General features: G+C 37.6%; 1 protein-coding gene across 1 annotated transcript in view; it reads right to left on the bottom strand.

The window, feature by feature from the left end:
- Positions 1–14,478, bottom strand: part of LOC122810848 (embryonic protein UVS.2-like) — a 237,680-nt gene extending 223,202 nt beyond the window's left edge. The window contains exon 1 of the mRNA XM_044082400.1: positions 14,440–14,478. Coding sequence (XP_043938335.1) covers positions 14,440–14,476 — 37 coding nt within the window. The 5' untranslated portion in view covers positions 14,477–14,478. The remainder of the gene's footprint in view (positions 1–14,439) is intronic.
- Between the last annotated feature and the right edge of the window lie 6 nt (positions 14,479–14,484).

Here is a 14,484-nt window from a genome sequence, read left to right as displayed (position 1 = left end):
GAATTTACATAAGGGAGTAGGCTAGGTTATTTCTGACTGCACTAACAAGATATGTCATCTGGTTTCATGGAGCTAGCATTTATGACCTTACTGAGGGTAGGAGTCACTATTTTGGATGTAATTTCAAGTAGGATTGTGTTGCAGGGAGGACAACTATCATCTTTTAAAACCACTTGCAAAGACGTCTTAGTTAAATTCAGACTCTGTTCTTGCTTAAAACCAGGATAAACTATATCCCTAAATGTGAAAAAGTACCTTTTCATTCCTTACATCTCCTTACTCTCCCATTTTCACTTACTTCCTTACTGCTATCTAACTTCTCTTTCCTGACTTTCTCTCTAAATATACCATGAGTCTGTGTTTCCTTCACTTCATATTGCAATTCATGTTTCTATTAGACTAACTTACCTTTAATTTCTGTACACACTGTCTAAAAGTTCTCTAATATTAAATGTTTGTCATATACATAGTATCAATTCTTAACAAATGTTCTTATATTATGTCTAATTTGTTATAAATACTTAAACTGCAAATGTTTTGTTTTATTTTTGAAGATTCTATAATTATTGTTCTTAAAATGTTTTGTAATAATTTGAAGCTTTTTTCCCTGGACTTCCACTGAAAATGACCTTCTACCCATTTGGACTTTCCTGGTAATCAAATGTCAATAAACAATAAATAAATAAATACTAGCTATAGCTGTTGGCTGTGTTTACAGTGCTACCATTTCATTTGAGCATATTACATTCTTATTGCTTTCCGTTTCATATTTTGGATTATTTTACAGAAAGCCTCACTACTGTCACCCGTCTCGATGGTTTTACCTCAAATAAAACTTTGATTCTTTTCACTGTAGTGATCGAGTGTTCTTATCGCAGTGTCAGTGGTGCAACAGGTAGCACACTTTACTCTGGTGTTGGAAGACCAGACGACTGGGTTCTAGTCTCACTCCAGATGATTAGTGCTAACACTGAAGAGTAGCATTGGGAAGTGCTACACTGCTGAGTGTGTCATCCTTCAGAAGAGATATTAAACCAAAGTCCCATTTATTTTATTTATTTATTTATTTATCATTTTGTTGGTTGAGGTAAAACCATCGAGACGGGTGACAGTAGTGAGGCTTTCTGTAAACTCATCCAGAATATGAAACGGAAAGCAATAAGAATGTAGTGTGCTCAAATGAAATGGTAGCACTGTAAACACAGCCAACAGCTATAGCTAGTATTTATTTATTTATTGTTTATTGACATTTGATTACCAGGAAAGTCCAAATGAGTAGAAGCTCATTTTTAGTGGAGGTCCAGGGAAAAAAGCTCCGAATTATTACAAAACATTTTGAGTCATGCTTGAGTTGGAGGTATACCTCTCAACTTCTTAGCACAAAAAATCTGGACAGAGCCAAAAATAATGTGGCAACAAAGTTCCAAAAATAGGGACAAATTTTAAATATTGCTGTCATACACTTAGTGATTTGCTAGAACGAAAGGCATTCCTCTCAACTTCTTAGCACAAAAATCTGGACAGAGCCAAAAATAATGTGGCAACAAAGTTCCAAAAATAGGGACAAATTTTAAATATTGCTCTTATACACTTAGAGATTTGCTAGAATAAAAGGCATTGTGTTATCATGCATTTTTCTGAAGGATATGAAGTCTGAAACTCAAATGCCTGTCATTGTTTAGTGAATTCAGTCCTCACTGATTTGCCACAAAAATACAGAAAATCAGACATTTTATGAGGAACAGACCAAAAATGTGAGGCACAAATCAGGACATTCTGTGAAAAACTGGACAGTTGGGAGCTATGGTTAGAGGTAACTCAGGTGATTTTAAAACATCCTATAACAGTTATTAAAAAAAAAGTAGAGAAATATCATGGATGCCCTGGTCAAATTTCCACTGGTAGCAGAAATTCCGCCTTGTGTCTACACTCAAAAGAAGCCATGAGTCTAGTGGGACTATGCCAGTTAACAAAGGATAAATACAAAAAATTGTTTTACTGATTTATTTTGGGATGCAGTTAATCTTATCCGTGTTGCATTGTGCTGGATATATTCAAAAGGCTTTGTCTGGTCTTCGTAATGGTTTAAACATTTATTGAATCTGCAACACTGCCATGTACATTTACTGTAAATGTTATGTTCAAGCCTGACAGGTTTGAACTGGTGTCTCCGACAATCCCTGAATCATTAATCTATTTTTTATGACTTTATCTCTTTATTTTGTAACCATATTTTATTTCTTTTAATAAAGTTTCATAATATTACATTTACACCAAAGGTGAGATCATTACTACTCTACCTGATAAGCATTCTTCATAGGCCACCTTGGAGAACTTTGGCATTTTTAGTGGACAGTATTACTGACCTGCAATATCTACTGCTGCTGTTGTGGGGCATGGTGATATCTGTCCATGTGGGCATTATGCTTGTGTGGATAGCTGTGTTTGTCTTACCTTTCTGACTTTCATCATGTGTGCTATGGATGGCATCCTTCATATGTTCCAGCTTGGATTACCATTCCAGGCATCCATCTTCAATGTCAGGTTTACCCCCTTGGCCCTGGAACACTGTATGGGATACCCGCTTTGGACATATAGTTGCCACCTGTTTTGCATGCTGTAGCTGCTGAATATCTGCTTGCTGGGGATTACCTCTGTATGGACTTTGTGAGTTTACACCTGTTGTAGACGCAATGGTGTCCACTTGGGAAACCCTGTGGGGACACATGGGAGAAGGACAGCACACTCTCTGTGGCAGATAAGTACACACTTCTAACTTTCTTAAGTGTAGTACCAGGCTGCTTTAGCTAACATTTGTAAATCCTTGCCCCCCGTATGATTAATGTGGGGAGGGGTAATCACTGTCTACCACATCACCTGTTATTGTCTGCATGGGGCTATGCTGTGAGAGGCATTTCTGTGTTTGTGATAGACAAGGGGATCTTGTTTATGTCTGCTTTAAATGTCATATTGTGTTACTGTCAGCATTACTGTACTGTTCCTGCATGTCTTTTGCCTACCACTCAGCTTATTCACATTGCATTGGTGTTCCTTACATTTCCTTTTGGAGTTCTTATGGTGTTTATGACTTTATTAAACATTTCTCATTTTAAGTAATTTTGTCCTCTACAAACCACTACACTAGGGTCCTCAAGTCCATGGTTGTTCTTTATTCTGTGACTAAAAATGCATCCGCATTCTTCCTGTCATCTGTACTTTGCAGTGTGACTCTCATCTTCTCCTACATTTTTGTAAGGTTAGTTTCTCATTCCTACCAATTTGCTGAGCTGCATGCTGCTACTTGAGTTTTAGTAAGTTCACAAAATCGTTAACTTGTAAGTGGGTGCAGTTTCGTTCTGGTGAGCTGTTGCACAGCCATAAAGAATTAAGGGCCACTATCCATGTCTATGAATCACAATCCAGTAAGGCGTTGTACAAAAGTACACAGAGTACTTGTATCTCTGCACATTATGTTTATGAACATTTATTTTATTTATTTATTTACATTTGTTGACCGGGCTAGTCTAACTGGATATATGTCCATTTTTGGTAGAGGCCCAGGGAGAAAACCTCCACATAAGCAAAATTTACAACTTCAGGTACAGATAAGTAAATTTGTAACAAATTAAGGTACAGTACTATTTTAAGCTGAAGAATACACATGTTATATAGACAAATATTATTATTAAAGGAGCAGAAGATAAGAAACAGATAGAGCAACAAACAATTTTACAGTGGCACACAATAAGAAAGAGAGGTGAAGAAAAAATACACAAATAAATGTAGCAGCTCAAGGAGCAATATTTAGCAGTGAGTCATACCATTTATCCTATAGTAGCATAGCAACTTTAAGGACGCATGTAGTAGGAAGTATAAAGAAAGTCTATATAGATATTTTTATGTGATAACAAGTTACTGCTGCAAGCTATGTAAGTACATAATTAGAAGAGGATTACGTGAATGAAAATGTTATAAATACTAAAATAGTAAAGGTGTGTCCACTGTCTGAGACATGGAGAGAGTTGGAATTAAATTGCAAATGGTTATGTAGGTAGGGTTCAGAGAAAGTGGTGGTAAGATTAGTCTGGGTTACTACAAGGGCATAACCAGTGGTTACAAAGGTGTTCTCTGAGTTGTTTTTTTGAACAGTTTCACTGAGGAGAGAGTTGAGAGTTCATTGGGAAGGAGGTTCCAGGATTTGCCAACAGTGTTGGCAAACAGCTAATCACCGGCCTTATTTTTGGATTTGACTGTGGATGCCAGTACTTTATTGGCTGAGCGAAGGGTTGTCAAATTACTGTAGGGGGTAAGAAGGCTTGTAAGTATAGGAGTATTTTTAGGAAGATAGAGGATCTTATGGGCGATAATAAGTTGTTTAATCTGAAGTTGATTATGAAGTTCTAGCCATCCTAGTTGCTTTAGGTTTTGACAGTGGTGAGTTCTAAATGAGGAACCAGTAGCAAATCTGGCAATATTGTTGTAGGAGGTAGCTATTTTTTTAAAGTTGTTTTTTGATAGGTTGGTATAGATGGGACAGGCATAGAGGAGGGTGGAAATTAGATGGGTGAGGGCAATAGTTGTTCTAGCTGTTGGAGTAAGGAAGGGTTTAATCCTATAGAGGGAGCCTAATTTTCTATTTACTGTTTTTATTGTTGTGTTAATATGTATGTCAAAGCTAAGATCATGGTCTATTGTTACCCCTAAGAGCTTGGTAGTTGGGTCAGGAGATATAATGATGTCATCACTGGATATAACTGTGAAGTCAATTGGGGGGGACCTTTATGTGGGAGTGAAGAGTAGTAGTTTTGCTTTTTTAGGATTCAGGAGGCTATGCTGTAAGAACCGCCTTTCTGCACTGTTAAGCACTGTTTGGGTAATGGCCTGAGGTTGAGCTGCAGAGGTCTGAGCATATTAGTGTGGAGTCATCAGCATAATGGATATGTGTAGCTTGAGGAATGATCAGATTGAGATCATTTATGAAAATTGAGAAAAGGAGAGGGCCTAAGATAGAATCTTGAGGGACTCCTAGGGTAATAGGAAGGTGAGAGGATAGATTATTTTCCCAAAGCACAGCCTGTTGCCTATTCTCAAGGTAGGATTTAAACCATTGTAAAGCCTGTGTATCTAATGAGAGAGAACCAAGTATATTCAAAAGAAGTTGATGACTGACCATATCAAAGGCTTTTGATAGGTCAATAAAGAGTGCTGAGGATAAAGTATTGTTGTTTCGGTTATTGTTAATACAGTCAGAAAAGGATAAGAGGGCTGTGGTGGTACTATGGGGAGACCTAAAGCCATGTTGACAGTTAGCTAGTAAGTTATTTTGCAGTGGGTGGTCTAGTAGTTGGCGGTGGATACACTTTTCCATAATTTTAGCTAAAGGAGAGAGTAGAGCTATTGGGCGGTAGTTTGAGAGTTCAGTTGAGTTGCCCCCTTTGTGCAGTGGGATAATGTTGGAGACTTTCCAGATAGATGTGATTGTTCCTTCAGTAATGGTTCTATTTATAAGGATGGAAATAGGAAAGGCTATTGCTGCTGCAGCTATTTGTAGATATTCTGCTGGCAGATGGTCAGCTGAGGGGGTGCAAGGTTTTAGTTTATGAAGAAGAGTGCAGATGAGGGACGTTGGGACTGGCTGTAAATTAAACAAGGGGGTTAAAGTCATCAAGAAGGATGATAGACATGTGCTAACAGGAGGTAGTGAGTTGGCGAGAGTTTGGACTGCTTCAGTCAGTAAAGAAGGTATTAAAATCATTGGCAATATGCTTAGGAGTTTCATAGGTGGATCCTGTTGGGGAAGGAGTTTTGGAATGTCCTGGGTGGAGGAGTCTGTTAATGCCTGCCAAGAACTTTTGAGGTTTATATTGATGGGTTTGCTGGTTGTTATGGTTGAAGTTTCTTTTATCTAGTAGTATAGATTTTTTGGTAGTATTTCTCAACTGTCTAAATGTTAGATGATCAGCTGGGTTTTTAGTTGCTCGCCATTTGGCCCAGATTTTATTTCTTTGTGTAATTTTGTGCCTTGTCTCTTTTATTAGCCATGGAGCGGTTTTAGTCCTATTTCTCATTAAGCGGGATGGGGCATGATGGTCCAGGATTTCTAAGTATTTGGCATTAAAATAGGATACAGCTTTGTCTAATTGGAGGTATCTTAGGGGTGACCAGTCACATGCTTTCAGTTCAGTTTGGAAGTTAATACGGTTAAAGTTTTTATTGGACTGAATGGTTTTATATGAGGTTGATTTAGGAGCATTGATTTTTTTGTCTGATTATGTAGGTCAGTGAGTGGTCACTGACATCATCAGGAAGGATTCCTGCATCATAAGAAAGGGGCTGACTATTTATTAGTATCCAGTCTAGAGTAGTTTCTTTGTTGTTAGGTTTATGGATCCTGGTGGGGGAGGTGATAGTTTGAGAAAAACCATAAAGGTTTATGCATACCTCCCAACTGTCCCAAATTACTCGTTTTTTACCGAGTTTTGGGGTCCAAATAATGGGGTGCCACGATTCCCGAGTGGCACCCCTTCATTTCCGATTTTTTTTTCTTTATTTTGTATTTTTTTTTTTTTTCACGCTTTGTGAGCTGACGTCATCACGTGCTTGATGACGTCAGCTCATCAGGGCTACCAGCCTGTCGGAATTAAGCTTGGCAGACATAGTTCTGGTTCAGATGTTTTCAGAGCGAGCGGGAACAGCAAGTATGAAGGCAAACGGAAAGGATTTATTTTATTTAGGCTCACAAAAATGGATTTACTCACTCCTGGGGATTTATTTTATTTAGACTTGGCGAAACGGATTCCTGGCTGTAGTTTCATGCTCGCGCCAAAAGAAACAGATTTACTCGCTTCTGGCTGTGAACGGAGAAGTAAGTGTATGCAGAAAGAATTTAATTTAGGATTTACATCTACAAGGGGCTACTTCTTTATTCAGATGTTAGATTTTATTTATTGGTGACAGATTGACAAGTATTAAAAGTAGGACTGTGCCTAGAAATATACTGCTGTATAAGGTGATAGGCTGCCAAAATTGTGTTTTTAGTCTTTCTTAAATATTGCAGGATAAGTCTAGAACACTAAACAAAGAGCTCAAGTGAACAGGTTTTTGACTTTAAATGGTTGAATTACAAAACAAAAATAATAGCTACATCTGGCAAATGTGACATACTCCACTCAGCAAATCAAAATACTCTTAGGCTGCAGACCCACCCTTAAGCTTATTTAGCCTTTCCTACCATTTCGATTATTTTTTAAATAAAGGCAGAACACAAAATAAAACTCTACTGAGAACCAGTGTAAAAGAACAAGATAGTAATGTATGAAAAGAGCCTTTTAAAAAGAAGACTGCAGATTCTCAACATCATATTAAATGGTCATAAAACATGGATGCATAAAAATGGTCATCATAATAATTAATGTCACTAACTGTGGCTTTATGAGCTGAGTGAGTGAGTATCGAAAAAAAAAACAGTAAAAAAAAAGTAAATAAATAAAAATAAACCTGAACCAGCAAAACGTTCAGCAGTTGCAGGGACTTGCCATTTCCCTTCCCCATGCTAACCAAGGCTCTTAAGTCATGCTTAGCAAATGTGAGGGAAAAAATAATAATGATGATAAAAAAGTAATCTAACAAAATCTGCAGCAGCAGTCGCAAGACGATTTATTCCTTTGCCTTCGCTAACTGCTGTGATAAAATAAAAACAAAACAAACAAACTCAAGTAACTTCAAGTGTGTGTGTGTGTGTGTGTGTGTGTGTGTGTGTGTGTGTGTGTGTGTGTGTGTGTGTGTGCGACAATATAAGAGGAAAAATCTGAAATGTTCTGAGCTAGTATTCCTAACATTATGAGCTAGAATTCAATTTATTCACCGAATCACCATTAAGTTTGTTATGCAAGATTTCAAGCCCATCATTTTCAAACAATAATCTAAGTGGCCCGTTTATGACTTCTGCCACTTTCATTGTTCAATATTTTCCTGAAAAGTTATTTTATACACACGGAAATCACCATTCCACATTGATTTGAGTAATTGCAATGCCATACTCTGGCAAGTGAGTAGTAAGCAGATGAATATTATACAGCTTTACCAAAAAAAATTGACACCTAGTGAAACTATGAGCCTAGATTTCACACAATGAATGTTCACAGATGGATCTATTCTACCAATACCAAGCCTGAAAATTTATCCAAAATGTTTCAGTATTTTGCAGCTTTGTAAACCATATCTCTAGTTCTATTTTTTTTTATAATTAAAAGAAACAAAAACAAGTGATTTGACAACTGTATCTCTTGACTGAGAGAGTGACTAGTCACAACCCAGTGACTAAACACTCTCAGGCAGTCAGTTTCACTGGGAAGAGACACCACTGTTTCATGAATTCCTGTTCCCCACAGACTAACATTAAAAGCACATTACTGCCTATAAGTAAGGTTGCCACCTATCATGTTTTTTTTCAAAGACAGTTCAGAAAATTACAGATTGATCCAGTAATGTTAATTTGGAAATGGCCTTACAAACATCAGTGTTTTGTTTGCCACATCAAACAGAATACCAGTATTTGTAAAGTCTTTGACTCCAAATACTAGTTTTATTACAAGGGTCGGTGCCAACCAGTTATATATATAAGTAGTTAAACAAAAAATAAAACAAGGGAGAAAAAAGACATCCAGCCACAGTGATGACCAAAACTGTATAACAAACTGGGCTGGGAGAGCATTTAGCTAGTGGCATAAAGGATAGAGCAAAGTGAGACACAAACCTTTTTCTGCTTTTTGTCTTTTCAATTGCTGGCAACCCTGCCTAGAAGTGTGAATGCAAGACAGCTGTTAGCCAAGTTACATCAGGAAATATATTCAAGAAGAAAGCTTTATGAATATTTCATTTGGACAATAATATGAATATCATCCATTGGTTGAATGTAAATTCTGTATTTCTCTATAGAATATTGAATCAAATTTGAAATAGAACTTTCCAGGTTTAACAGTTTGGGTTTTAACTGTAACGTGTCCAGATATGCTGATGTGTTTACTTCTTTCATTTAATTATACACCTGTTTGCGGACACTGACTAGTGTGCTATTGCGTTTTAAGATAATATAGAATATGTTAATAGGATCATAGGTTCCTAGGGTAATGGCCCTAGGGCCTTTGCAAGCCTTGCCATGGAAAAAAAACATTTGCCCTAGTTGACCATAGTTATATGGTCATTGTTAGCAGAGCGATTCCATGATCAGCACCGACTGCTCCTGTGCCTGTTCTTCAGTTTGCGTTTGAAAGTTGGTATCCCACAATTCCATTGTAGTGGATGGAGTTACATAATTGTGTATGCAAATTAGATGTTAATCAGCATACAGATTTGTACTTATTTTTCATGGGCCTTGTCCAGATTTTTGATGTTTCCAGGTTGAGAGGTATGGGTTTATGTGGGCAGTCTGGTTGTCTGAGATGCAGGTATTCCAGTCAATATTAAAGTCACCCAGGATAATGGTTTCTTGTGGGTAGTTAGCTGACAGCCAGGAAAGAATATTTTCAAGGGTGATTATGTTGTTACCAGGAGGGAGGTAGGCGTATATTATATAGACTGATTTATAGGTGTTGATTTGGAGTTTAGAAATAAGGATTTCAGTTCTACTAATAGAAGGTGGTTGCAAATTTATTGGTGTTAATTGCAACTCTGCTTTGTATAATATTGTTACATCCCCGCCCCTTTTGGTTATTCAATCTAATCTCAGGATATTGTATCCTGGTGGGGTGATTTCACTGTCCAGTGTTGCAGGTTTTAACTAGGTCTCTCTTAGGCAAAGGCTGTCGAAGGAGTGGACCTCTAAGAGGGCATGGAGGTGGGCAACTTTATTATTTAGGTTCTGTATATTGAGGTGAGCTATGAGGAGACAGTTTGATGCTTTAGTGGCGGTTTGAGAAGTAGAGGGATTTTGTTTAGGAGGAATAGTGGTGGTTGTGGTGTTGGGGCCAGGATTTGGATGGATGTCACCATCTAAAAGTTTAGCATTTTTAGTCCTGTGTATGATATTTAGGAATTTACAGGGTGTATATTTTGTTTTCTTGAGTTGGTTATAGTTGATGTGGACTAAACGATGAAACTTTGGCACTAAATAGGAGGGTGTAGAGGTAATATTAATATAGTTATGGTAAGGTAATAGGTCTGTCAGGGTTGATTGTTTAAGGGACTGGCTGATGTTAGTCAAGGTCAAATGTTCATATTTAGTTAGGACATAGGTTATAGATAGTAAAGGTAAGATGGCAAATAAGAGGAACAGTAGTGGGTATTTGAATCTGGGTGTAGTGGTCATAGTGATCGGTTAGGTAAATAAGTAATTGGGGTAAGGTATCTTTAAGAGGATGATAGTGGGGAGGTACTGCAACATTATGTAGTAAGTTGGGTTTAGAGTTTGTAAACTGATTACGTACTTCTAGAAGTAATGAGTATCTATAAGTGGTGAGTTTGGGTAGTTAGCATGTAATTGAGTAGGAGGATGAGATTGGTTGAATACGAGTGGGGGTGTGGCTACAGGCGGTTTATGGTTAGGACCCCTGGGGATGGGTGGGAATTGGGGGGGTAGGGTAGGGGAGCGGAGTGAGCCCGCAGGGCGAATGGAGCGGGTTGAGACAGGTAAGCGAGTAAGTCAGCAAAAACCTATCAGGAAGCAGCTAACTGCTGGGTACCTTAGTTGACAAGGAATATGTCTAGGAGGGGGAGGAAACAGTGGTAGTGAAGGTAAGTGGTAGCAGAGAGCAGTGCTAGCAGAAAGTAGCAGGTATAGTGTAGAGATAGGGCGGGAAGACCATTCACAATCCTGGGACAGAACTTTAAATTATTTCGAGATCAGGAAAGGATAGATGATTTAGGTGCTATCCTGGTTTAGAGTGCCATCTAGTGGTCAGATAGTTTTAATACAACAGAAGCAAGTGAGCAGAGAGATGTTACAAGGTTTGCGAAGGCTCCTATAGATACTTGCAGGAGACAGCACAGGAGTGATAAAACATCTAAATATTAAGGATAGAGAGGGGAGTATGGCTGCTGGGTATCCTGGCTAAGGTAGCATATAATACATACACCAGATATTAAGCAAGTGCTTAAATATTACCACTCTATTGGATAACACATACTTTCTTGCCTCCTAGTGAACAGGGTTCATTAAGCAGGACGGCAAGTCTTTTTGCTATAGAGGAGTTGGATGGATTTGTTTGCAGGAAGTCCTTTCACCAGGTAGGTAGGTTCATAAGGTTTTAGTGTAGGATAGAAGTTTCAAACTTTCTTGCCTCCTAGTGAACAGGGTTCATTGAGCAGGACGGCAAGTCTTTTTGCTATAGAGGAGTTGGATGAATTTGTTTGCAGGGAGTCCTTTCACCAGGTAGGTAGGTTCATAAGGTTTTAGTGTAGGACAGAAGTTTCAAACTTTCTTGCCTCCTAGTGAACAGGGTTCATTAAGCAGGACGGCAAGTCTTTTTGCTATAGAGGAGTTGGATGGATTTGTTTGCAGGGAGTCCTTTCACCAGGTAGGTAGGTAGGTTCATAAGGTTTTAGTGTAGGATAGAAGTTTCAAACCCAATTTAAGATGCTGGGGCCAGGTACACAGAGCAGCCAGGGGATCAGTTCCTAATAGTAAAGATGGAAACATCAGTGTTTGTAAACAACAAAAATGCATACCTATTCTAGGGTTGATTAAGGTACATCTTGCACTTATCTGGCATAGTTAAAAACACACCCTTTTGATAAACTCTGTTTTTGTGAAATCTCTGTTTACCAAAAATAGGTAAAATTGCCAGTAAAAGGTTCTACATGAGCAGCACACTGTTAAAGTAAAATGATACAGCATAGAATCAACATGCAGTCATCTGTGCAGATATGAATGTTTAATATTTTGCCATAGACACGTCTCATTGAATATGTAACAGTGCAATTTTTTGAAATATCTGAAGTGGTCAGTGTATTTTGATATTGCACAGAAATATTCCATGCTATCCCTTAAAATGATTGACAGTGTGTTCTTGAAGAATTACCTCTGAACATGTAGAATGACAAAAGTTAAATAAAATATCAGTATTTAAACCCTGTTTCCCCAGGGTGGTGTTTATCATACACAAACTGCCATTTTCTAGCACAGGATACACTCGATTTCTCAGGTGGTGAAGGCTTACACAGTCTCATAACACTGTGCGTTTAAAGGTTAACTTTGTCATAGATGACAACTAATGACATAATAAATAAAAATAGCTGGTTATGCTATGCTACATTTTAATCATTTTAGGTCACTTTGAAACTCTAATCTTTGTAGTCTAAAATGGGCTCAGATGATTTTCTATGGTATACAAGAGGCTTATTAGTTAATACCTAAAATGGATGTGATTGGGTATTGGCTGCAGCATTGTTTTTCTTTCTTCCAAAATTTTGGAGTAAACATTTCTGTATAGTATCTGAAATAAAAACACAACCAGCCCAGGATGCATCATGTGTATTTTTCAAGATTAACATGAATTGGCCAGAATTCCTTATAATATATACACTGGTACGTATCCTAGATCTACTTCACAAGCTCAACGTTTCAAAACTTCAAATTGCAAATAGGTGAGACCATGAGACTGAAGTTTTCATACTTTGAAACTATAATAAAAAATAAAAAAATAAATAAAATAAAACATTTTTAAGCCCCCCCCCACCCCCTGTTAAATAAATATACCAACAACGAGATCACAACTGTAAATTTCCTGTTCCATGCTGTACGGCAATCTCCATTCAAAACATTCAAAGTTTCAAAACTTCGATCTTAGGGTTTCGACCAGTTGCAGTTTGAAGTTTTGAAACTTCGAGCTTGTGAAGGGAATCCGCTTATCTTATAACTCTGATATTCTGACCAAACACTACTGTGGCAAATCTTTCAGCTATGTGACTTTTATTAAGGTGAGATTTTGAAGACTAACCACAATGACAGAGGTGACTGTAAGAATGAAAAAAATAGATAATAGTGTATTTACTGACACATGCAACTAAGCTAGCCATCTTGTAAAGTGCAAAGTAGAAGTAGAGGTTTTTTTCTGGAGATAGTTTGAAAACCTACAGTTCTAAGCTTTTAGTCCTGGCTTAAATATGAGTAGTAATAAGTTAAAACTGGTTGTACTAGAAGTAAATAATCAGAGCCTTGCGTAAGCAGGTGGCGTGGTCTTCCATCTTATAAGACACATATAAAATGGACTCTTCTTAGGTGTACTTCTGGTTGTGACTGAGAATATATAAGATGTACAGTATACAGAGGGGTGGGTTTGGCATAATTGTAAAAGTTTTCACCTCCCAGACACAAGGTACAGGATTTATTTCTGACTTTAGGTTATTCGCGAAGCTTAAAATGACCCCTCAGGCCAGTTAGGCTAGTATTTATCTATGCACTTATAAATATATTCTTCTTATAGCTGAATGAGGAAAAACACTTTTGACATTTTCACCTATTGTAACCTGTTATAATTTATACATTCATAAGTAGTTATAAGGTGTGCAATCTGAAAGACAATTGAGGAGCCTAGCTCAGTTCACCAGCTGCCCAAGAACACTGACTGTTTAAGTAACACTAGCCAAATGGAGGCTTAGGGCCTCAATCCATGGACTACAGTAAGCAGCTTGTTAACAGCTCATAAGCTTAATTGACTGAACTAACTGCCAGGTCTGTACAGTGTAATAAAGCACTTAACAAGTCCTAACTATTCCTTGAAAATTCCATTTACTGTTAACTACTCTTTTCCACTGTTCAACCAAATTTTAGCCCCAAAGCAGCTTTATGTGACAAGGAAGTTGACAAATCATACTTTCGAGGAAGTGTTTTTGGCAAGCTAGATTTATATGGCATCAGGAGGTCCATGATTATGAGGCACTCTAATTTTAGAATGAAAACTGACACAAATCTAAGCAAAGTAGTGGTTTCACAATTATTTAACCTTTAACTGTATCCCAGGAAGGTATTTTGGGTTACAAATTGGTAGCACAATGAGAGAAAGAGGTTAACATTAAATGGAATTCCGAAGGAAATGTTTTGAGCTGTAACTGGTTTATTACAAGGTTCTTATCTGGAACAAGTTCTCTTCAATATCCAGGCCAGTCCCACAATGAAATGCTAGAAGGTTACCTGAGAAGATGGGGTAGATAGAAGGGAATTTAGAAGGCTAGATTAATTGTGCAGTCTGTTACATCTTAAAGTCACTGCTTCTAAACAGATGCTACTATACTTCGGTAGCAGAAACCCAGGAGAGTATCACCTAACATGAGTAACAGAAGCCTTCAGATAATGATTTCACATATCCTACAGGACACCTCCATTACCAAGGTAGTAAGGAAAGAGAGAAGGAGAACTGATTTACAAAAGCATGTTAGTGTTATTACTTCATCTTATTGCAACAGAACGGATTTAAAACAAGATTACATCAGTGAAGCACTTACTACACTGGTACAGTTTGTTAATCTTTTTCACATCCATTTGGCTCA

This window comes from Protopterus annectens, chromosome 9.part0, assembly GCF_019279795.1.
Source record: "Protopterus annectens isolate FY-2018-M chromosome 9.part0, PAN1.0, whole genome shotgun sequence".
NCBI classification, from domain to species: Eukaryota; Metazoa; Chordata; order Ceratodontiformes; family Protopteridae; genus Protopterus; species Protopterus annectens.
Note: the sequence above shows the minus strand (reverse complement) of the source record. Positions and strands in the feature narration are given on the sequence as shown.